The following is a 24,724-nucleotide window of genomic DNA, read 5'->3' on the forward strand; positions in this document are numbered from 1 at the left end:
AGAAAGATATTTTTGAATCATTCCCAATAGGTTGGGGGTATTCTTGAGCCAAAAAATAGATTAGGAATATTTTTAGACAAAAAGGTGAAAAAAGGATATTTACGAGCCTTTTCTCATAGATGAGGGGTATTTATGAGCTTTTTCCCTAAATAATTACATGATTACCTAATACCCTAACCAAACACAAGATAAAAATAATCCTATTTTATATTCTGAGATTATTGTATTTTATACCTCACTCACACATGACTCTTTATTGTTAAGGCCCACAAAATAGTTGGCTTCGAGTCACGCAATTTTTTAGGTAAAAAATACAAATTTTACTATTTTAGTAGTTAGTTACTTAAATTCATGTTAGTTTGAAATATTATGAATCTTATCAAATTTTAAATTTTGAATACATATATTTTATGTGTGCAGATACATCCAAATACATGTATCTTAAATACATAAATCAAAATTCAAAACTAGATCTAATTTATGTTGGATATACTATATCTATATGCATGAAGTCTAAACTGAATCGGTCGACCTTCTGTATATAGCCTTTAAGGTTAAGGCCCAGAAAACACATGGCTTCTTACCCAAATTTTACATGTCAAACAAACATTTTACAAAATTAGTATATAATTCAATAATTTTTTACATTTAAAATTGCCAAATTATTGAAAAGTATTGTTTTTTTTTCATTTCTTTCTACTGTACTTTTACATTTACATTTTTCAAAGTTGTATGCACATAGTTTTTGCGTCTTTAATATAGATATATTACTATGTTTTAACACATTATATACATTGTTATGCATTAATTATACCTGTATGCATAAAATAAATATTGCTTATATATTGAGGGATCGTTTGATTGAGAACAAATTATCTTAAAATTAATTATTTTGAGATTAGCTATTTTGGGATAAGATGGGATAATTTATCCCACCATGTATATGGGATAACTTATTCCATCACAATGATATGAATGGTGAAATAAGTTATCCCAAACTTGTCAACCAAACAAGCCAAAATTTTATCTCTGAACTATTTTTTTATCTTAAGACTATTTATGTTTACCCGTTACACTAAACAACCCCTGAAAGTACAAACCTTGGAAGTGAAAAATCAAAATATAATTATACTTAAAGGCAGTCTATAAGCATCAGTGCTGCAAAATCTCTTAAATTAAATTATTCTCTAGATTTTAAAACTTCTTCATACCTAGATTAATTGGTTAATTCAACATGGAACAAAGGAATATGATTTAATTTCCTTAATATGCAAATTGAAAAAAAAATCAATAACAAACAATTAGATTTTCACCTTATAATTTCTTCGACACCTAAATTAATCGGACGTGTTTAAATCGATAAATTTATCAAACTTCTCTATTTATTCAATTTATTTTATTGTAAACTTTCCCACGCCTAATTTTTTCTCCTATCCCAATCTGTTTACAAGAAAAGCAACTCATGTGTACCTGCACGTGAGTATTAAATTTGCAATCTCTATCAGAAAAAGTTTATTATATGTGCGTGTGTACATTAAAAATAATTTTGTAGATTTATACATGCTCCAAACTCTAAGCAGTGGGTTCTGTTTTGGTTAAATCCGCCTAACTAATTTTGTCTCTTAACAAAGAGCAAGGCTTTGTTCCTTTTAGCATTTTTTTTGACCTTTTAATACGTTGATTCGTTGGATTAATTTATTTTAAATTAAAATAACAAAAATAAGCGAAGAACCGAAATCTTAACATACTCAATTTTTCCTTTTTTTGGAAAAAAATATATTTTGACAGATGTCCTCTGCCTCTGCTGCATGCGTTCCCATCTTTTTTCTATCTCTCTTGCTTGTCCTTTGTTCACTAATACTGGCGTCACTTTTTGGGTCTTTTTGCACTTTGTGTGTCCGTTTCCTTCTTTAATTTTTGTTTTGGGTTTGCAGTGCTCTTCTTTGTTCTTCGTTTGCTGTGAAAAATGGGTGCCCTGGCTCGTGCTTCTGTTTCGGAGGAGGACGACGAACGCAACAAAAGACTTCTTGAAGCTGGGAATGAGCTGCTACAACAGCCTCCTCCTTCTAAAGAGGAGCTTCTGGAGAAACTTGATGTGAGAGCCTTTTCTTTTCTCTTTCCATCTGTTTATTAGCTTTAACCTACGAAGCTAAAAGTACATAACGACTAATGGGCCTCAATTTTTGTACTTTTTTCGCCCACTGAGATTAAAGCTTCAATGCAAATGTGCGTTGCTTCGACGCTGTTGTTTGTAACTTGTCTAATGAATTCCTAAACTGGTTTGAAATTTGTTTCAGGTCAGCAATTCTTTAATTAATCCCAGGATGATATGATCCCTAACTGGTTACCCTTCTTTGGAAAATTTAGTAGTTTAGTTTGTTTACTACCTGAATTTTCACCTTATATTAGTAGTGAGGGTTTGATTCCCACATTGTGTATGTAATGTAGATTGATCATGGTTTGCATCAGGTGAGATTCTGATAAGCATCCCTAGTGAAAGATCATCTCCTATAAGAGGTCTATTTCTTTTTAAAGACATTCCAGTAATTAAAAGCTCTGTCTATGTCCTCTTAGCATAGAGGGGTCAAAGTCCAGATAAGGGATGTGGTAGGTTGATCCATTGAATCTCTGAATTGGGCCGAAATAGCGGAATGGATACATAGGTTTCATACACTTGATGCCTTCTAGTTTGGGATTGAGTTGCAGTTGATTGATTTTCTAGGAATTATGTGATTGCTTTGAGAAGACCATGTCCAAGAAGTCCTTATGAGAGAAAAAAGGTGCAAACACCTAAGTTTTGTGATTGCCTCTCAGCTCTAGAACCATTTTTGTGCAACATACCTCTGATTCTTATTTTCCTCCAGCCATAGGTCATCCATTTCTTGACATGTGTGGGTATATATTCTCTTCTTTGAGTTAAAGGGTAAGTGGAGTTTTGCCATGTTTAACAGAATCTCTGAACTATCTTATGGTTTCCCTAAAGTATTTATGAAATCAGTAATATTAAGAAGGCTGAAATCTCTACCACCTAATAATATATGCTTGAATTGTTTGGCGAACCAAGATAGCCAAAACAGCTGTCACCTTGGCTTCTCAAAATAATACAGGAACATCCTTTTACTTCTAATTTTAATCCCACGTTTGTGTAGATTTGGGGCAAGGATGCGTATACGCTACCCTCCCCAAACCCCACTTGTGGGATTACACCGAGTATGTTGTTGTTATTTGTCTGTGTAGATTTGGGGTTGTGGGGGTTAGATGTTCACACTTAGGATGTTACGAGGCTTGCACAGGAGATGGATGTGATACGTTATCCTTCAATGAATATTATGCCATGTTCAATGATTCTTAAGTCTTGAGCTTTGTTGTTTGTTCATTGGGTATTACTTTCTGATGTAGTAAAGGAAAAAAGTTATTATCTAGCCTAGCAGCTGGACCTAGATTGTGATATCTACTGTTATCAACATGTTCCTTGCACATAACTAGGGAAGAAGGATCGCTCAACATGATCCATCTTGAATCATGTTTGTTCTGAAGGAACTTGGCCTAACTTTCCCTTCTTGTTCTTGAACTTAAGTTTTCTCTATCATAGATTATGATTTCCATTTGGCATTGCTTATTCACTTGACATGGTAGTGGAATTATCTATATATGTTCTTTTACTTCTTGATGTGTAAAGGACATAATCAGAGTTCCTGATGGATGAGAGGACATAAAACTGTGGAGAGAGAGAGAGAGAGATGTTTGACCTTGTGACGTAGTTTAGAACTTTATTTATTCTTTATTTTCTATAAGATCTCATGATCTAGACTTCATGTATTATCCAGAGAAGCGTTTCCAATGTATTTGACATGGTTCAATCATTTCTTTTTGGTATGCAATTTTCAGAATTTAGAGCATCTTTTGTCTATGGTAAAGCAAGTTCCCCCTGCATCGGCGCGAGATGCTTTTCGGCCTGCAATGGAAGCACTAGTTGCAGATGGACTTCTACGGCATCCTGACATAGATGTGAAGGTGTCAGTTGCATCTTGCATTAGTGAGATCATGAGAATTACAGCTCCAGATCAACCATATGATGATAGCAAACTTAAGGCAAATACAATTCATATAACCTTCTTTGTGCAAATTGGAAGTCAGATTGGTTTCCAGTCTCGCTTCTAACTAAGCTGTTTTGCTTTGTAATTGATGGTTCATATTCTGTAGTAGTTATGCATCTATGATTTTCTTGGATGCATGAATAGTAATTATACATACTCACAGTTTGTTTTGTTGCTCAATTGGCGGACAGGAATTTTTTGAGCTTGCAGTGTTGGCGTTTGAGAAATTGTCTTGCTTGGATGGTCGCTGTTATTCAAAAGCTGTCTCTATTATTGAAGTTCTCGCAAAGTACCGAACTTGCGTGCTGATGTGGGATCTCGAGTTAGATGCATTGGTTGTTCAGATGTTTCAACATTTTCTGAATAGTATAAGGTACATCTCCAATTATATTTGTTATTCATTCATAACTTTTCTAAAGGAAGAGGGATTGAACCGGGTGTAACTTTGCTGGTATTTTATCTTTTGTTGTTCGTTTGTTTCTGGTAATATAATGTGTATGCCCTCTCCTTGCCACAAGTTAAAGTATTGCTTTTCCCCTTTTCTCATTTTCGTTTATTTATTTGTGCACTGGGACAAGAAAAGAACTAAACTGCAAACTTTCACCCTTAAAGAGCATAAAGTTCATGAATAAGATGAGTGATTGCTTGTGACTATTGCTATCTTGTGGTTCAGTATATTTTAGTTGGCTACTTGGCTTAGTTTTGTCTTGGTCAATTTCTGTCGTAGGATAACTTTTATAGGGGTGCTTAGTGCTTCAGCAGTTGCATGTCCTTGAAAGATTGCCTCAGCTGAGAACAAGCAATTCAGTGAGTCCTTTTTTTTGGAATACAAATTAATTCTATTTGAATTGATTTGGGCTTTGAAGGTGATTAATTGATTATGCCCATTTCAGAAAATAGAGCTAGTAAAATTAGAGTGAAAACGTGGAAAAGTACAGCGGTGATTTACAGTGTTGCTTTTCCTCTTGTCTATTTTTGCAACATGAAGAAAGTTGAGATGTTGGTAGTTGTGGATCAGATTGGTAGACTTAAGCCCCCAGGGATTAGCTCAATAGGTACCGGTTGAGGGACTTTTGTCTTAGGTCACAAGTTATAGCCCTGCCCCAAGCGAACTAAATCCAGTATTTAAGTGGAGAAGGGTAGAGGAGCGGGTCCATCATCCCCGAGTTTCAAAGGTTACGTTAGGCCCAAAGGGTTGGCTCCAGATGGATTTTTCGATCCTATAAGAAAGATTGGTAGACTTGAAAAGTAAAAAGGAAAGGAAGTAAAGGCTGAAAGATCAGGAGGATTGGGAGAAACTATGTCTCGTTGCTGGCACTAATCAATTATTAGGTGCAGTTTCAGAAGCTTCACGCAGTCTTACGATGAAGAGAAGTCTCTTCCAACTGAATTTACCCCGCTCAGCAGAAAACTAAATCACCATACTATTCCATATTTAGTCGATATAACCTCTCTTCATGAAGCATGAGCATTTCTGCCCGGAGAAAATCTCCAGAACTTACCATAAAAGCGTTGTATTATAGGTGGATAGCCTACTAATTCCTGCCCCCTCCATGTAGGAACTATAATCTTTGTTCACTCTACTAGGTGAAGGTCCTGTTACCATTCTTACCCTTCCAATAAAAAATCTCTAATGATCTTCTCCAAATTGTTGAAACACTTACAAGCATGCAAAGTATAGACAATAGATATAAACATGTGGGTGTATTAAGTAGAGTTGATATTAATACGGTTATCTTCCCTCCCTTAATATATAGTCTTTTCGTCCACTCAATTTTTTCTGGGATCTCAACAATCGGCTGCCGAATAAAATACTATTCTAAGCAACTTTTACAACTTCTAAAACTTCAATGTCTGTGGCTATACAAATTTGAAATCTGATAAGTATGATATTTTCTTATCAACTAACTCTTTGACTATTAATTAGATATTTTTCCAATATAACTAATTAATCGTAATTCAATTATACATGTTAAAATTTGTACCAATCAAACACTTTTATAGCAAATGGGTGGAAGGAGTATATGACTGTTTTAGCAGAATACTCACCGTTGTACCTTCATATATTGAATGCCGCATAAATGAAGTTATATGCTAATGTACATAGCATGTCAAAGTCTACCGGGTTCTTTTTTCATTCATAAAGTTCAAAGACTACCAGTTTCTCAGTCTGCCATTTTTTTCTTCTGGGAAATGGCTGACATCTCTTGTCTCTTGCCCATTTTAAGGCCTGAGCACCCTGATCAAGTATTCATGGACATCGAAGAAACAATGAGCATTATAATAAAAGAGAGTGAAGAAATTCCAATGCAGCTTCTGAACATCCTCATAAGTAGTGTTAAGAAGGAAAACCAGGTATTGCTTTTCCTCATCAAATTTATTCATTTATCTTTCTCATTATTTTAATGACGTCTTCTTTTGGTTTAGAATGTTTCACCTCGTTCTTATGTACTGGGAGAAAGAGTTCTTAAAGAAAGTGCTGTCAAACTTCATCCATATCTTCCAAAAGCAGTGAGGTCCCTCGGCATTTCCATTAACAACTATTCGGAAGTTGTTGAATTAATATGGAGTGAGGCAATTAAAAGTAAAAATACGGTGAGTCTATCAGATATTCAAAGTAATTGCTGCAATTATTTGTAAAAAACATGATTGTTTAGTTGTAGAATTCTCAACTTCTCCTTCTCCTTTCTAACTTACAAATAATCCAGTTCCTACCCCTACCAAAGAAATGGAAGCATACAAACATGCAATGTTCATTTTGTGGTAGACCATCTTTGCTATGACTTTCAGGTTCTGTATTCTGTCAATCTTATCTTCTTTTCTTGGTTATGTTTGATTTCTCAACTTAGGTGTTCTGGAGGAGACGAGGAGTAATAGAAAACTGACATATGTTGTGACCCTTTGAAAAGGAATGTTGATAAATGTAGGAAATATGTCTAGGATCAGTGCTTAATCAGCCGATCTTGAGAAACGAAAATCAAATAATCTTAGGAAAAAGTGTGTTGCAAATTTGTTTAGTTGGTCCAACTTGTATCCTGCTGTTAATGCAGAACAACTTCAGGACTTTATTAACTCACTAGTTCTGGCTTAGATATTTTGTATAGCTAGCCAGACATTTTTTGTAATCTCAAATGACATATCTTGTAATTCTTAACCCTCTTGATGCTGTTATTAATACCACTTTATCAAAAAAAAAATTAAAAAATCTTAGGAAAAAGTGGTGGGTAAAGAAAGAAATACGAAATTAAATATAAAAAAAAGAGGAAAGCAAAATGTAGTCATTGGTGTCAACAGTGACAGTTCTGAAGAAAGAAATAATGAGATGTTTGACCATTCAAATAAGATGACTTGGATTCTCCTTGTTTATGCCTTGAAGGCAGTCTATAGCATCAGCTGCGAGTATTTATCACGGATCATGCTACTATACAATGTGTTACAGAGTTTTTATAACTTTGATTGCATGTTTCTTGTTACATTTAAAGCACTGACACTGTGATTAGGTGTTGGAATTCTCCTACATCATCGAACCGTGATAAATACTCGCAGCTGATGCTATAGACTGCCTTCAAGGCATACACAAGGAGAATCCAAGTCATCTTATTTAAATGGTCAAACATCTCATTATTTCTTTCATCGGAACTGTCATGGTTGACACCAATGACTACATTTTTCTTTGCTCTTTTTTTTTTAATAGTTAATTTCGTATTTAGGTGTTGAAATTCTCCTACATCATCTATCCGGTTGCTGCTGAACTCACCCTACTTATCTTCACAGTTGACTTTGTTAGATAGGTCATGTGTATAGTATTAGATTAGTTTCTCACATTGAACAATGTGTAATAATCACTGTGTAGAGTATAGGTATAAATAGGGCTCGGTTTAATACAATAGTAATATTTTCCCATGCATTTATTTCACAACTTTAAAGGAACTTGGACTGCTTGAAATCCATGTCCTTAATATGTAAGTAGACTAGAGAATAGTGTAACAAGAAAGAATATGGTTGTGACATCTAGATCATGAGCTTTGGCATATTACTACTATGTAAGAGTAGCTAAATCACCTTCACCGCCATTTAATATCACCTATAATTTGTGAAGTAACATTTACTGCATCAGAAGATGTTAACAAGAACTTGTCAGGTGATGTTCCTCTTAAGTTCTTCTACTATTATAAACTCAGGAATGTGTACACATGTTGTCTTCCACCAAGATGTCCTCAATTTTGGACTGGCTTGAGAAAGAAAACTTAAGCTCCTTTATGAGATAGTCAGAAGCTCTTCTCGTTTTGCTGATTAATTGTTGATCTAAAGGTGAAAGTAAAGGTAGCTTCATAGATTATAGATGATATTTGTTCTGGATCTATAGTAATGATGTGAATTCTTCCTTTGCTACATACTTGTCAGAATGCTATAAAATTTCTTCTAAAATCTGGGCAGGGAAAAAGCGATCAATTTGCGAATGGATCATCAACATCACCGGTGGAAAATGCTCCCGAAGAGATTGCACCTCATGCTGCACCTGAGAGAGTTGCTCCGTTCTTAGATCAACCACCTAATTTGCTAGGGAAAGATGATCCCAAGCATGATGACGATGATGTCGTTCTGGAGATGGATACAACATTGAAGGAATCAGAAAGTGGAGATGCAATGAAGCAGCAGAAAAGTACCGATTCAAGGACCACTTCGCAACCTGAAAACTTGGGTTTCATAAATGCAGCCAAAATAGAACTAGATCCAGAAGCTACTCAAGCTTCAAAGAAAAGAGGTTGGAAACCCAATTTTCTGAATAAACCAGAGGAAGGATATGATCATGCTTGGTTAACTGGAGAAAGGAGATCAAAAACCCGTATTCTCTTTAAGGGTTGTGGGAAAGATACTAAAAAGAGAAGTAGCTGTTCACCTAAATGTGCAATCTCCAAAGGATTGGATTTTTCATCTCGTGAGGAGAAGACTCCAATAATGACTTCTATAAAGAGATGCCAAAAGGAGAAAAATGACAAAATAGGTCCTAGTGATGGTGCACAAGTTTCATCAATTTCAGCAAGAGATGCACCAGGAGCAATAACCAAGAAGAAAGTCTCACAACCTACATTGGTTGCTTCAGAAGAAATTGCTGTTGTAGAGGCATTAGAGGGAAAACATGAAAAAGACGACAAGAAAAATGTACCTGCCAAATATCGTGATAAAAGACAGAGGTTGTCAGTTGATGAATCAGGAGCTGAGGTAAATTTAACAGTTAAGGTCAATTGGCTGAATTCATTTAGGAAGTTGTGTATTTAAGTAAAGTATATATTCTGCCCCTTAGTTCTGGACTATTTTTTTAATCAAGTAAAAGTATTTTCATTCATAAATATGGCCAAACTGTCCATATACAAGAGATATACCAAACAGTAAAGAATCTACATACTGTGATTCTCTACAGGCTCCATCCAATCCTCTATACAACAAGGAATTTTCTGATTATGACAAAAGAAAATAAGGGAATGGAGACTATTTCTCAACTGAGAGAAACTTGACTACTCTACACCTTCAAAAGCTCTCCTATTTCTCTGTATCTCCACCACCCACAATAGTTCTGGACTTATTGTATACATAAATTGAATTGTGCAGGCATTGGACTTTGTCTTCACAATCACCAAAGAAAGCAATGCGAAAACCTCTAAGGATCAACGTAAAAGGAAGAATTCGCCATCACAAGAAAAGGTAAACATTTATTACAGTATCGTTAATTAGATCTGGCATATTTTATGATATTAGACAACCTTCAAGAAGTGATAACACTAAAATGAATGTTCTTGTTTTGAAATTTATGTTGATTCAAGTGAAGTATTTAATATACCCCTTAGTTTGGACTTATTATGTACATAAATTGATCTATGCAGGCATTAGGTTCTGTCTCAAACACCAAAGAAAGGAACTCCTCCAAAACCTCTAAAGAACAACGTAAAAGGAAGAACTCGCCATCACAAGAAGAGGTAAACATCTGTTATCATTAATTAGAGCTGGCTTATAGTTAATGATATTAGACAACCTTCAGTAAGTGATTACTAAAGTGAACGTACTCATTTTGGAATATTATATGGATTCAAGTAAGGTGTTTGTTCTACACCTTAGTTTTGGACTTATCATGTACATAAATTGAGTTTTGCAGGTATTGGGTTCTATTTCAATCACCAAGAAAAGCAACTTCCCCAAAACCTCTAAGAAACAACGCAAAGGGAAGAACTCCCTATTACAAGAAGAGGTAACCATTTATTATTACTAATAATTAGAGTTGGCTTACAGTTAAGAACATCGGACGTTCTTCAATAAGTGATAGTAAAGTGAATGTTTTTGTTCGTAAGTTTTGTGGATTGAGGTATAGTATTTGTTCTACCCTTAGTTTTGGGCTTATTATGTACAAAAATTGAGTGGTACAGGCATTGGGTTCTGTCTCAATCACCCAGCAAAGCAACTTCTCCAAAACCTCTGAAGAACAACGTAAAAGGAAGAACTCACCAGCACAAGAGGTGGTAAATGTTTATTATCATTGATAGAGTTAACTTAGACTTAATGAGATTAGACAACCTTCATTAAGTGATTACTAAAGCGAATTCCCATAAAATTTGCCAATTAGGTTATGCATGTGATGAAACTAGTTTTGCTTTTGTCTATTTAGCTTAAGAGTAGAGGATATTTTCTTTATATTTTCTTTTTTCTATCCTCGACATCTGTTCTCTACATGTGCTACAGTCCTGATGTCATAAAACTTTATAAAGAAGTTACCAGTTGTAATTGAAGAGCAAAGGCTTTTGACCAATAAAGAATCTGACATGCATACTTTTTTATGCTTCGACCTCGTCTCTGCATGTGTTAGTGTTTGCTATCTAGATTTACATCTCGATCATCTTTTCCTTAGGATTCTGCAGATAAGCTCATCAGAGAGCATGGCAAGGAGCTGGTTGGATGCAGAGTAAGGGTTTGGTGGCCACTTGATGAAGCGTATGTGATTTCACTGAATATATATATATATATATATATATATATATATATATATATTTCTTTTTTTTGCCGAGGGTCTTTCGGAAACAGCCTCTCTATCTCCATGAGGTAGTGGTAAGGTCTGCGTACATCCTACCCTCCCCGACCCCACTTGTGCGAGTTCACTTTTTTTTTTTTTTTTTGAGAACGAATTGTGGACCCGATGTTGATGGGGTATATTATGCAGCCATGTTTCAGCTATTCCTGTTAAAGTTTAAATGTTGACTTGCTCTTTCACTGAGTGAATCAATTTTTTTTCATCTGAATAACTCTGAATGAATTGCTTTGTCATAATTTTTTGAATATGAATAATGCACATGCATCAGCCTCAGTTATGATGTCTATACAGAAGTAGGTAAGCATTTTGTCAATGGTAGGAAGTAGTTACTAGAATATTGTATAAAGAAATACTGAGCTCTGTTTGAATCATGAAGACAATACTGGCTTATATTGGACCCCAGTTAACTGGACGGTGCAAAGAAGAGGGAATAGTCTGGTCAACTATAATCTTGAAGTTTCTTGCTTTAAAAAATAAATACAAGTACTACAATTATAACCTTCAAGTTTCTTGCTCTAAAAGTAAAATACAAGCACTTGTTGTAGTCCAGCCATAATAAGGACTCAAGGGCATTCAAACTCTGGGTTGACGACTTGTCGTAGAGAAGGGGGAGCTGGTACACCTGCATGTTAACAATGTTTGACTAAAAGCTGAGAAAGGTAGATCTGATGAATCGAACTATGCAAGTAGTGGTTTCTGGTTTCCACTTTCAAGCTTTACTCCACTCATTGAATGCTCACATTCTCAAAAAAACAGAGATTTTTGAGGGCCTAATAATATTTGTTATATTTGAGAAAGATAATGTTGCAGCTGATTCTCTATGCCTTAATGGAAAATGGGGGTTCTTTTCTCTTCTCTCCTGAAAAGAAAAGGTTTTTCATATGGGAATATATATCTTGATCAAAGAAAAAAATATGGGAATATATGTTTCAAATCTGATGTTCAACCAATAGAGGGGCCTTTCTTAAGGTAAAATAAGTTAAAGGACATCATTAAGCAGATGTATATTTTTTTTTGACACTGGTAAGGTTGTATTCTTCAGCAGTAAGGGTATGCTGGCTACCTCCAAAAAGGGATAATTACAGGTTTCCTATCAAATCTATAATCTGATCTATATCATCTATACAAAGTTGTTTACACCAAAAAAATAAAGATACTATACAATTCCATTTAACTTTGTGGATGGAATTGGATCTATCTTCAAAACATCTTCCATTTCTTTCTTTCCAGACTGACCACCATACACATGATGGTATTAGATTCCACCATCTCTTTTGCCTCTTACTGCCTCCCCTCCTAATCCAGCAGCTCAACAGATCTGATGTATGTTCTGGCATTGTCCAGTTCATGCTTGTGATGTTGAGAAACAGGTTCCAAATTTGAGCAGTAAACTTACAGTGCAGGAAGAGATGGTTATTTGTTTACCCTCGTCAAGTTGCACAAAAAACACCTAGGGACCAGCTGCCTGCCTTTCTTCTGTAGAACTTCTTGTGTTAAACATGCTCTCTTTATCACTAACCAGGTGAAACACTTTATTTTTGTAGGAATGTCACTCTTCCAAAAGTAATTCCAATTATATTTTGGGCACTCAGCCATCCCCTGTAGTCCTCTTTTGTAGGCATTGTTGACTGAAAGGACTCCATCCTTACTATGTTTCCACAGGATCTTGTCTGTGACTGTTGTGGTTATAATCATTCCAGCTAGTTTTCCTAGTAGCACTGCCACCCTCTCTACCTCCCAGTCATTTAAGTAGTCTTCTAAAAGATATGTCCCATCCCTGTTCTGTCCAACATTCACTCACTTTAGCATCAGGTTCTCACAGATTAGAAACAAATCTGATTAAAGTTCCCTAAGAGAGGTTTGATCTATCCAGCCATCTTCCCAAAATTTAGTTTTGTTTCCATTACCCACCTTGATACACATATTTCCTTCCATTTGTGACCATAGGTTCCTGATTGTCCTCCATAACCCCACCTTGATATACATATTTCCTTCCATTTGTGACCATAGGTTTCTGATTGTCCTCCATACCCCCACCCCATATGGTTCAGAGGTGATTTTTGTACAACAGGGGTTTAGTTCTCCATATTTTGCTACTATAACCTCCTTCCAAAGTGCTGCATTTTCCTCAGTGTATCTCCACAACCATTTCATCAAAAGGCTTTCATTTTGCAGTCTAAAATTTCTGATCCCTAAACCCCCTTTGTCTTTGCTAAGAAGTACATTCTTCCAGTTGACTAAGTTATAACCCTTTCCCTCCTTATTAACTTTCCATAGGAAGTTCCTTCTAAGCTTGTCGAGTTTTTTCACCACCTTTGCTGGGATTGGGAACAAGGACATCACATAGGTTGGCAAAGAGTCTAGAACAGAGTTAAAAATGAGGATAAATCTACCCCCTAGGGATAGGTATTGTGCCTTCCGTCTAGCAAGTTTCTTTTCAGTTTTCTCCAGAATACCATTCCATATCTCCATTGTTTTGTGTTTGCTACCCAGGGGCATGCCCAGATATATGGTAGGCCAATGCTCGACTCTGCATACCAATATACTTGCTAGTTGCTGTATCTGGGGACGACCTCATTTACAGGAAAGAGACTACTTTTTCCCCAGTTTACTTTCAACCCTGAAACTGCTTCAAACAAAACCAATATCACTCTGATGCAGCTAATCTGTTCTGCTGTAGGATCACAAAAGAAGATAGTGTCATCTGCATAGAGCATATGACACACTTCTTTTTGCATATGACACACTTCTTTTTCTTCCCCCACTCTATCTCCAACCTGAAAGCCTCTAATCCATCTGTTTTGTGCTGCTCCTCATCGTACTATCAAAGCCTTCCATTGCCAAAATGAATAAGAAAGGGGAGAGAGGGTCACCCTATCTCATCCCTCTTTCTGATTCAAAAATGCCCACAAGTTCCCCATTCAAAAGGACAGAAAACTTGACTGCTTTTATACACACCTCAATCCACTTCATCCATTTGCTACCAAATCCCATTTGTCTGAGAGTATTCAGAAGGAAAGACCAATTCACATGGTCATAGGCTTTCTGAATATCCAATTTGCACATTAGACCAGGGGCTTCTCCTTTCATTCTTGAGTCAATTCATTCACTAGCAATGAGTGTTGCGTCCATGATTTGCCTGACCTTTACAAAAGCCATTTGATGTTTGTTGATCAATTTAGACACCACCTTTTTTAGCCTTTCAACCAACAATCTAGCAATGATCTTGTAGACTCCCCCCACCTGGCTGATTGGCCTAAAATCCTTCAACTCAGATGCTGCAGGTTTCTTTGGAATTAAAGCAATAAAAGTTGCATTAAAGCTCTTCTCAAAAATCTGATTAGAATGAAAAAAATTGAATAGTATTGATGATGTCTTCCTTCAACAGAGCCCAGAAAGTCTGGAAGAACACCATTGGATGGCCATCACGGCCAGGGGCTTTCTCCATTGCACACAACTTTAAACATTCCCTTATCTGTTCTTCCTAAAAAGGTCTCTGCAGTCATACTTTTTCTTCTTCAGTGATCGTTGTAGCCTCTTGCAGTCTCAACTCAGGTCTCCATTGTTCTGCTTCCTTGTATAGGTTTTTATAGAAATTATCTACTGCCTCTTTGATCACAACTCGATCCTTAGTTACAACTCCATTCACTTCCAATTGGTCCATATAGTTGAATCTTTTATGAGAAGTTGCAATTATGTGAATTTTTTTTGTGTTCTTGTCACATTAAGCAGATGTATATTGATGGTGCTTGGTTTAGTCATTGCATCATTTTAGAGATTTGGTATTATCTTCGCAAAAAGATTTGGTGGTTACATTTCTCAAAAAAAAAATTTAGGTCCATACAAGCAGACTTTTGTGTATTTAGCTGCTTATTATCCTTTTTGTTTTAGAATTTTGGCACATTATTTTTTTTGAATGAAGTCTATTTTTTAGTTCAAATGTTATATCACGTAGCATTCACATTTGTAGGTTCTATGAAGGACATATCGCTTATTATGACCGTTCACGGAAGAAGCACATGGTAAAGATTTAGTATGGCTATATAAACATTATTTTTCTTGTATATTAATTGAGTTCAACTGCTATATGGAATCATACATTCATACTCCCTTAATTGCTGGTTGATGCTCCTCATATGCTAATAGTATGGTATCAGTCTACAGTTTCACAGGTTGTCAGAGTCTAAATTGGAGTTAATTTGTCAAGCAGTTTTCTAAGTCCTGGTAATGTTTTATCACTTACGTTTTTCATGATATTCTAAGGTATATTATAGAGATGGCGAGCAAGAAATGCTAAATCTTGCAAAGGAACGCTGGGAACTAGTTGACAATGACAATGCATCAGATCCTGTGAGTTCCTGCCAGTCTTTTCTTTTCCCTTCTCTTCTCTTCTCTTCTCTTCTCTTCTCGTCTGTTCTATACTTTTCTTTATTTGCATGATTTATTGGATTGATGTATTTCAGATACAAGAGGTTGTTCCTGGTTCAAGTGATTTGTCTGACATGTAAGCTTCATTCACCTAACTTCTCATTCATGGCAAGTAATTTGATGGTTTAGAATGCTTCTTGAGAGTTAAATATTAGCATCAGAATTAGAACTTAGATCATTGTGACATGCTGGAGATACTACAGATGGAATGAACCCACAACCTCAGGGTTGGAGATGGAGGGTGCTTACCCATCCGAGTAGCCCCCTCTTGTCAACCACCTTCATTAAATTTTTCCTAGGTGGTGTTTCTTTTGCGTCCTTTAATTTTTCTTTTGGTGCATCAAATCTAATTCAAAACTATCCAATTTCAATTTTGCTCTCACATAGACATGCATATACCTGCAAGTCTCTCCTTGACCCCCCCCCCCCCAACCCCATTTATTTTTTTTAGCCTTCAGTAAAACTTCTCGATAGATTAGGTGTCCAAACTTTAATACTTTTGCATTCCCTATTTCACTAGTTTGCTTTTCTGTCTGTGTTATTTGGTGTTCGCATCTTCAGATAAGCTACCCTTACACATCTGTCTTCACCTATAGTTGGAAGTTTATATTATATGTATGCATCAGAGAAGTGATACGTGTATCCAATCAGATATTATTCAAAATCTTCTTGCAAAGATGGGAGTTAAAATCTTCCTTTTCGTCTCCTGCCGTAGTTAATCTGCTTACATAATTACTGATAAACAACCTCCCTCATTTTTTTTTTGAAGAAAATAGCAGGCATGTAGCTATACTTCATTTTCCAGATATTTACAGTTACTTTCTAGCATTTATGTTGATAGGCGATTTCTTTATAGTATATTTGGGATGTAAACAAAATATAAAACACTATTTTAGAGTATATGCTAAAATGAAAAGACAACTAAAAGTCAAGCACTGATGTATGTGAACAATAAATCAACAAATAGTGTTATGTTTGTACTGAAGTTTTTTTTTTCGTTTTGAAATATTGATGAACTTCTGAAATAAATCCTAGTAAAAGAATGTCAATGAAATTTTGGTGGGTGTTCAATATGTTTACTGATTGCATTCCATATTAATTGTACAGTGGTGCAGATGATTTAAGTAAATCTTTTTAATGCATCGGCAGGACTACTGGGACACTTTAGTAATGCAAAAACATAGTAATCAGAAGTACTATGTTCTCTGATGACCTTTAGGATAAGACACTGTGTCACATTTCAATGTTTATAAATTTTATGTTATACTTCGAAGCTATTGCTTGATTTCTCAAATATTTTTGTGAAACAATTTTAGTAGTTGATAAGTATTACACGAGTTGTTAATGTGCAGGCGCCTTGGTTGCATTATTGATTCATATCGCCATACAAGGAAAAAGAAGAAGGTGAGAGTACTGTGGAAGCTTTCTGCCTATAAACTACACATCTTAGTGCAGATCGTTTTTTAAGATCACATGGAAAGAATTAGATTGAAACAGGAAACACTATATGTTTATACTGCAAAGTTACTACGTTTCCTCTCAGGAAATTCACATGATAAAGTTTGAAGATATTCCATTGACATTCCCTTGTTTGGTGCTGTTGGTATAATCCCATAGCTGAATTTTTGATGAGTCATTGATGGTGTGGAATGCTCTCTGTGTTAGGAGTTTTTCTGTTTTCTTTTTTGGAGGTCAGCAAGCGCCTGCTAGGCTTTACCCAATTACCACGTGAAACTTTTTTTTGGAGCTTGAGCTATTCCATAGAAAGTCCCTCTAAAAATTTTCCAACTCCCCTGTAAGTTGTAACACTTATTGGGGCGTGAAGCAAAGACATGAAGTATGTGGGAATGCTCGACAATGTAATTGACACTTTCTTCCCTCCTTAAGTTAAATATCTCTTTTGCCAACCTGTGAGTCTCTTTTCTACCCTTTCTATCACCGTATTCCAGGCTGTAGGTCCTTATTAGCGTCTCCTTGAGGTAAACCAAGACAATTAGTAGGAAGAGCCCCAACCTTGCAATGCAGCACCTGTGCTAAGACCTCAATGTTCTCCACCTCACCAACTTGGATGATCTCACATTTTCTAAGGTTGATTTCTAAACTTGACATCACCTGGAACTATATCAACATTTGGCTCAAAAGTACTCCATTTTAACCCTATCAGCATCACAAAACACTAAAGTGTCAGTCAACAAACAGAAGGTGCGACACCCTCACAATACCTAGGCCACCAAACACAGAAAAAAAGCTCTCAAGTAACCTCCTATCACAATTTTATCCATCATCCTGCTCAATGCTTCCATCACTAAATATGAACAACATAGGGGATAACTGGTCTCCCTCTCTCACTCCTCTTGAACTAACGAAGAAACTACACTGATTTCCGTTCCAAGGACGGAAACCTCACAGTTGAAATGCAATATTTGATCCACTTCCTCCATCTTGCACCAAAACCCATCTTCAACATAATGAAATCAAGATATTACCAATTAACATGATCATGTGCTTTATCTAGATCTAATTTGCAAAAAATCCCCGGCTCTCGTTGTTTTCTTCTAGAGTCAACCACATTATTTTCCACTGGCGCTACATCTAAAATTTGCACGTCTTCCACAAAAGCATTATGTGAGGTACATATTGTCTTATCTAAGACTTTCTTTAGTCTATTGGAATTACTAAGTTGCGCGGATTCTTCACTTTCCATGCCGTATCTGTGTCGGATTCTCCAAAAATACACTACTTTTGGAGAATCCGACACGCACACGCCAACATTTTTGAAGAGTCCGAGCAACATAGATTGGATACACCTTAGAAATAATCTTATATATGTTTTCCACTAGACTAATAGGCTTATAGTCCTCGATACTCGCCGCACCCTTTTTTGGGATAATGACAATGAAAGAAGCAATATGGTTTTTTTCAAATTCATTCAACAAGAACAACAACATCAACAAAACAAGTGGGATCTCTGGAGGGTAGAGTGTATGCAAACTTTACCCTACCATTTTGAGAAGGTAGAGAGATTGTTTGTGAGAGATCCTTGGCTGAACAAACAACGGGAAAGAGGCAATAGCAACCTATAACAAGAAGAAGATAGTAAGATATCGAGGTGAAACGTGATCTCTCTAAAAATAAGGGAAAGAAATGAATAATAACTAAACTTTGGGAAAGGGAATGAAATAAACATGACTACTACTAACCTTCTACCCTAATCCTTGACCTTCACACCCAAGGGTCATTTCTTCGGTGAGCTAAAGTTACGTCATATCCTGCCTAATCACCTCATCCAATAATTCTTAGGCTTACCTCTATCCCTCTTCATGCCTACTACGACCAACATATTACACCTCCTAATTGTGGAATCTGCACCTTTTCTCTTTATATATTCTAACCATCTCAGTCTCATTTTTCGCATCTTATCTTCCACGCGAGTCATTCCTATCTTTTCCTAAATATCTTCATTCCTAATCTTATCTCTCATGGTATTTCCACACATCCACCTCAGCATCTTCGTCTCCACCACTCGAATACTTTGGACATGAGAGCTCTTGACTGACCAACACTCTGCCCCATATAACATAGTCGGTTTAACAGCCACTCGGTAGAACTTACCTTTAAGTTTAAGTGACACATTCTTATCACACAAAACACTGGATGCTAGCCTCCAATTCATCCGCCCCGCTCTTATATGATGAGCGACATCCTCATCAATCTCCCCATTACCTTGGATCATTGTCCCCAGGTACTTGAAACAACTTCTCTTAGGGATAACCTATGTGTCAAGCCTCACACCCACTTCCGCAAGCTGGACATTGAAAGGCCTAATTTCATGTTTAATTGGCCTTATTTGCTGAAAATCCTCAGAGACATGGGCTTTGGTGAGAAATGGATCAACTGGATTCATTTTTGTATCTCTAACTGACAAATTCTCAGTTTTAGTCAATGGCAGTCTTGTGGGATATGCACTTAAAGAGGGGTCTCAGGTAGGGGATCCTCTCTCCCCTTTCCTTTTTGTTCTTGCTATGGAAGGTCTGAACAATATGCTTAGAACAATCAATTTTAATAACTAGATAAGAGGTTTTGTGTCATGATCCAAGCTAGACCCAAGACGTGACACGTCGAATAGGATCCCGGGAGATCCTAAACAAGCCTCTTAACATAACATAACATGACTTACGATAACATAAAAATCAACATAAGAGAAATACGGAAGATAAGTCTTAAAATAATCTTATCATAGCAACTCAAATAAGAGAATCTAGGAATAAGATCTGAAATGCGGAAGAAACCATACTAGTCTAACATAGTCTCTAACTACCATAGATTGGTGCATAGGACAAACCCTAGCTTACCCAAACAATCTGAAACAAGTCATGAAAGGAAAGACATCACAAGCAGTTGTGCCCTCGAAGCATGAGGACTCACCAACAATAATGCCGACTGGAGTAAATACTAACCGCAAGCCGGATTGGGAGCGTCATTACCTATATTATAAAACAATATAGGCAAAAGAAGTATGCGATCAGTACTATAGAATGTACTCAGTATGGAGAATATGCAATGCATGACATAAACATGATAATGCAATGAACGTGCTAAATCATAAGAAAGCCTTTAAAACATCATAAAAAGCATAAGACAGGGTCAATGCAAAAATTCGTAAAGAAAGCATAGTAAAACATAACATAGTGAAAGATACCATTAACCGACAATAAACCATGTGAGCTATAACATGGAGTCCAGTGTCATTCCTCTCACACCGAAAAGAGATTGTCTTACTTGCCGAGGTAAGGACCATAAACAAGAGCTATTGTGGATCCACTACTTAAGGCCAATTAAGGCACTCCTACGGGGCATGTAGTTCTAGGACCTGAGTAATCGCCACTAGTCCAACTCGGTGCTAGGTGATACTCTCAACGGAATAGTCATAACCACATCACAATATCATCATAGCATACTTGAAAATCATAAGAATAGCTCCTTTAGCAAATCATGATATCATAACATTTTCATAGAGATACTTATCTAAGCATCAAAATCACGATAAGCTAGAAAAATCATGGAAAACCTTCATGATTAGACTACTTCCCTTTCGAAGTTAATCTTAGTTTCTTAAAATTCATGATAGAATACTTTACATTGAAGCAACCTTTGTCTTCATCAAAATAGTAATTGATTTTTTCCATAAAAACGTCCTTGAAATCATAGTCATAAATTCATGACGTATGTATAATTCTTAACCATAGGTCAAATTTATGAAAAAAGGCATAATACATGGGTTCATGTAACTCATCAAAAACATGTAATTAAGATCCATTCATACATAATAAGATTATCGAAATGGAATAAAATCATAATTAATTGAATCCAATGCAAGATTATCAAATTACCTAGGGTTTATGAAGAAATCATAAGAGGAATTAAAAATACTTTGGGACTCTATGGATGAAAGAGGATCCATGGATGAAATTCCCACGTACCTTGATGAATCAAAACCTTAGAAAGTCTTGCAATAGAGACTTTAGCTTGAAACCTTAGCTTGACTTGAAGAAGAAAACTTGAGAGATTTTTGAGTGGGAGAGTTTGAGAGAGAATGGGGAAATTTGGAGGGTTGGGTACTTACAGGTCGTGGGAAAGTAGTTCAAAATGACATAGCTTTAATATTAAAAAATGGAAAATGTCCAAAATAGCCAGGTCTATGGGTGCCTCTACGGACCATAGAAGCCTATACGGCCCGTAGAAATTACCTTGAGTTTCTGAATCCAAGGTCTACGGGTCCCTTATATGGCCCGTAGAAACTTATATGACCAGTTTCAATCGTCCGTAGACCCAAAGCACTAAATGTCAAATTTCTGAAGTCTTCTTCTACGATCCACTTGTAAGGTTCGTAGAACGTTACACGCCCTCTTGTCTGCGAACTTCCAAAACTCCAAGTCTCTGAATCTTCATCTACGGCCTCTTCTACGGACCATAAGACCTTATACGGTCCGTAGATGGTCCCGTCCAAAGAATCAATGACCAAAATTTTCTTCCAAGTTTTGGCCTCGTTTCCACGACTGCCTCCTACGGTCCGTAAGTCCTTGTATGGACTGTACGAGGGCTCGTACAAACTGACACCAATAGATTTCTGCAACTTTTCTTCAAGTCTTAACTTTCCAACTTCCGTGGGGTTACTTTTTGGTGCTACAGACAACTATGGGGAAATCATGGCGCGATTACAGACCTCCTATATGTTGATAACTCTCTTATTATTTGTGTTTTTAGTTACTTGTTCTTGCATTACATGTATAGTTTTCATTGTTCCCATAGCACTTTTCTTACTAAGGCTTGCCGCTTGTGCTTTAAGCCCCAATAGAGTTGGTGCTTTTCTGTGCTCCTTGTTTTTGACTACTCTGTTAGATACTTTTAATGGATATCATCTTTTTCCTTGCTTCTGCTGAGCATTTTCATTTGATGAAAGTATATCTAACCTTTTTCATGGTATCCTGATTTAAGATTTGCTGAAGAACTTCCTCTGCTGTTATATCCTATTTTTACCTATTTTACGGAGTTGATAATGTTTTGGGTAGAACTTGCATGAGTTAATTCCATTCTCCATGGACTGAAATGTGTTTCACTTTATGAGACCTATTTTCTCTGCATTCTTAATGTCAATTTCTTGAGCAGGGTTTGAATGTTGATAATGATGTGCCGGTGCTAACTCCTGGTACTGAAAGCAAGAAGAATGTTTGCAGCAAAGCAAAGTTATATAATGTAAGTTGGTCATACTTTAATTACAGCCCGGTACACTAACCCTTGACTCTTTCTCTTCTGTAGTCATCTTATTTCATAGGGTTAGTCACTTTGCTATCAAAGTGCTGCTACATTGTACGTTGTCATCTCCTTCTAACTAAACATTAGACTTTGCATCTCTAAGCACTAAGATCCAATCACATTATCTGAAAGAAAATAATGACTTCTGAAAGAATGAAATAGTCCTTCCTTGTAATTTAAACCTTCAAAAGAGAAGTTATAAGCGGAGACGCATATTCACGTGAATTTATTTTTCCTTAACCTTCTTTGACGCTCAAACTGATTCTAATTGTAAGTTCTCCTAGGCATTAATTTATGATGGTCCTTGTTATATCCTCTACTTTTGCCTTTGCTAAATTAGTCCTTTTCACCTTGCACGACAACTATTTTGGTCTCTAAAAGTGTTCAGAGTGTCATTGTGAATGGCAAACTGCAGCAGAAGTTTAGAACAAAGTAACCCAGAAGGCATGCATGGCGAAGTGATAGAAATCTGAAAAACTTAATCTTAGTATTTATTTCACAACACCTGACTATGCTCAAAATTTTGGCAGGGGAAAGCAACTGATGATCCGACGACTCCAACAATGTAAGTTATTTTTATCGCAGTTAGACCCCCTTTGCATAATAATAAATGGAATTCGAGCTGAACGAAGTATTTTTTTTATGAAGGACCGTGCAGCATAATTTAACTCCAAAAGGAGTGCACCAAAATAAAGGGATCAAGGTTGAAGGTTCAGAATCTGGAGTAGAGGGAAATCCAATGAGTTTGACAACACCTATAAAGGTGTCGCCCGAAGATGCTGATATATGCAGTGAGCTGGTGAATGTGCATGGCTATAAAGTAAAAGTGAGTAGTGCTCCTATACTTACTGCCATTTTTGCCAAGTATGGTGACATTACAGTCAACTGTCACTATAAATCACCAGCTGCCAGAGCTTCCCTTCTTGATGTGGTTAGTGATGTTGTCAGGCGGCTGAAAACCAGTGATGTTAGTGTTTCTTCCATTAAAGCTATGAAATCTCTAGTCTCTGATGCCGCAGATGCCAAGCTTGATGTAACTTGGTTGCAGCAGTATCTGGATGAGATTTCCGAAGAGGAAGATATGGAGAAAAAGTCTTCCTTTTTAATGGCGTTAAGAGAGACTACCATGCTCGTCTCTAAAGCAGCTAAAAAGGACTTGGTAGAAAGGAACAGGGAGGTCTTATCAGCAGAGAAACGGCTCAAAAAGGCTGAAAGGCGGTTGCAAGAGGCCCAAAGCCGAGCAGTAGAGGTGCAAAGGTCTGTCAAAGCATTTGAAATACTGGGTGAAAAAGTTCAGCAGGACATCAAGGAGGTTAAGAATCAAGCACAATATTGGCTGAGTAGGTTGGCTGAGCTTTTATAGCTCACAACTGTTTTACCCCTACTAATTTTTCTGAACACTGACGGTTATCTTGACATGGCTTATTTATATCTCGACATTTTGAAAATTGTGAAGGATCATCATGAAGCTGGCAAGGTTGCACATGGTTGAAATTTGTTTTGTACATGATGGTAAATTTAACTCTTTTTGTAAACACTCACATTTTGTGTAGTATCGAGTTTATCATACAGCAAAAACTAAACTGGGGTGTTTGTATTTAATGCTACAACACCTTGAACAGTTGCTGTGTCTAGTGTATTCTGCCTTCTGCTGCTTAAGGTAATTTTGAATTAATCCCTTGTAAGTTCGATAACCTTTTGTTCCAGAACCCGACCCCCTTCTTCAACAATACCCCCCCACCCCCCAAACTAGGGGTGTAGATGCAGCTATTGCATAGTGAATTCATCGGAATCTGGTATTTTTATGCGGTATAAATTTATGTGTAAGAATATATTAAAATTGCAATAAATAGCATCCATGAAGCCATAGCTTTAGAAATACAACACTTACATTTCATGTCTGGGTAGAATATCAGTCATATAGGTAAAAGAAAATATGTCCTTCACGTTTTTCAAAATTCATCATTAGAATTGTTTCAGTTTGTTTAAATATTATTCTTGACTAGTAATTGCTTACATTTACTAATTAATACTGTGTATTTTTCAACTAAATTTCAAAAAGCTTGCGCATTTTTTTACGATCATAAGCATGTGTAAGTGAATCTTAATTCTGGTGATATAATGTGTGTTGGATCAATTTTTCAACTTTAATTTCTGTACTGTTATATATGTTTTTTTAAAATCTTATAACATTTGATACACAAGTAATTTAAAAACACAACAAAGAATTTATACAAATCAATACCGTGTTCATTCTTAATCTTAATCTTAAATTATTTTGCTTTCTACGGCCAAACATCTTAAAAAT

At 36.3% G+C, this 24,724-nt stretch overlaps 1 protein-coding gene across 3 annotated transcripts; it reads left to right on the forward strand.

The window, feature by feature from the left end:
- The first annotated feature begins 1,782 nt into the window (after window positions 1-1,782).
- Window positions 1,783-24,110, forward strand: LOC129893992 (sister chromatid cohesion protein PDS5 homolog D-like). 3 transcript variants are annotated; one of them, XM_055969467.1, is made up of 18 exons: window positions 1,784-2,095; window positions 3,889-4,092; window positions 4,289-4,470; window positions 6,326-6,452; window positions 6,525-6,692; window positions 8,535-9,320; window positions 9,708-9,800; window positions 9,980-10,072; window positions 10,249-10,341; window positions 10,517-10,609; window positions 10,996-11,078; window positions 15,146-15,197; window positions 15,439-15,525; window positions 15,639-15,679; window positions 16,956-17,007; window positions 22,270-22,356; window positions 22,947-22,981; window positions 23,065-24,110. In XM_055969467.1, exons 1-18 carry the CDS (start codon window positions 1,967-1,969, stop codon window positions 23,777-23,779), a joined length of 3,120 nt encoding a protein of 1,039 aa, XP_055825442.1. In that variant the 5' UTR covers window positions 1,784-1,966; the 3' UTR covers window positions 23,780-24,110. The 3 variants fall into 3 exon arrangements, with proteins under 3 accessions (XP_055825444.1, XP_055825442.1, XP_055825443.1); XM_055969468.1 differs by having other exon boundaries at window positions 10,517-10,606; XM_055969469.1 differs by lacking the exon at window positions 10,517-10,609 and having other exon boundaries at window positions 1,783-2,095.
- Window positions 24,111-24,724: the final 614 nt, after the last annotated feature.

This window comes from Solanum dulcamara, chromosome 7, assembly GCF_947179165.1.
Source record: "Solanum dulcamara chromosome 7, daSolDulc1.2, whole genome shotgun sequence".
Classification (NCBI taxonomy): domain Eukaryota; kingdom Viridiplantae; phylum Streptophyta; class Magnoliopsida; order Solanales; family Solanaceae; genus Solanum; species Solanum dulcamara.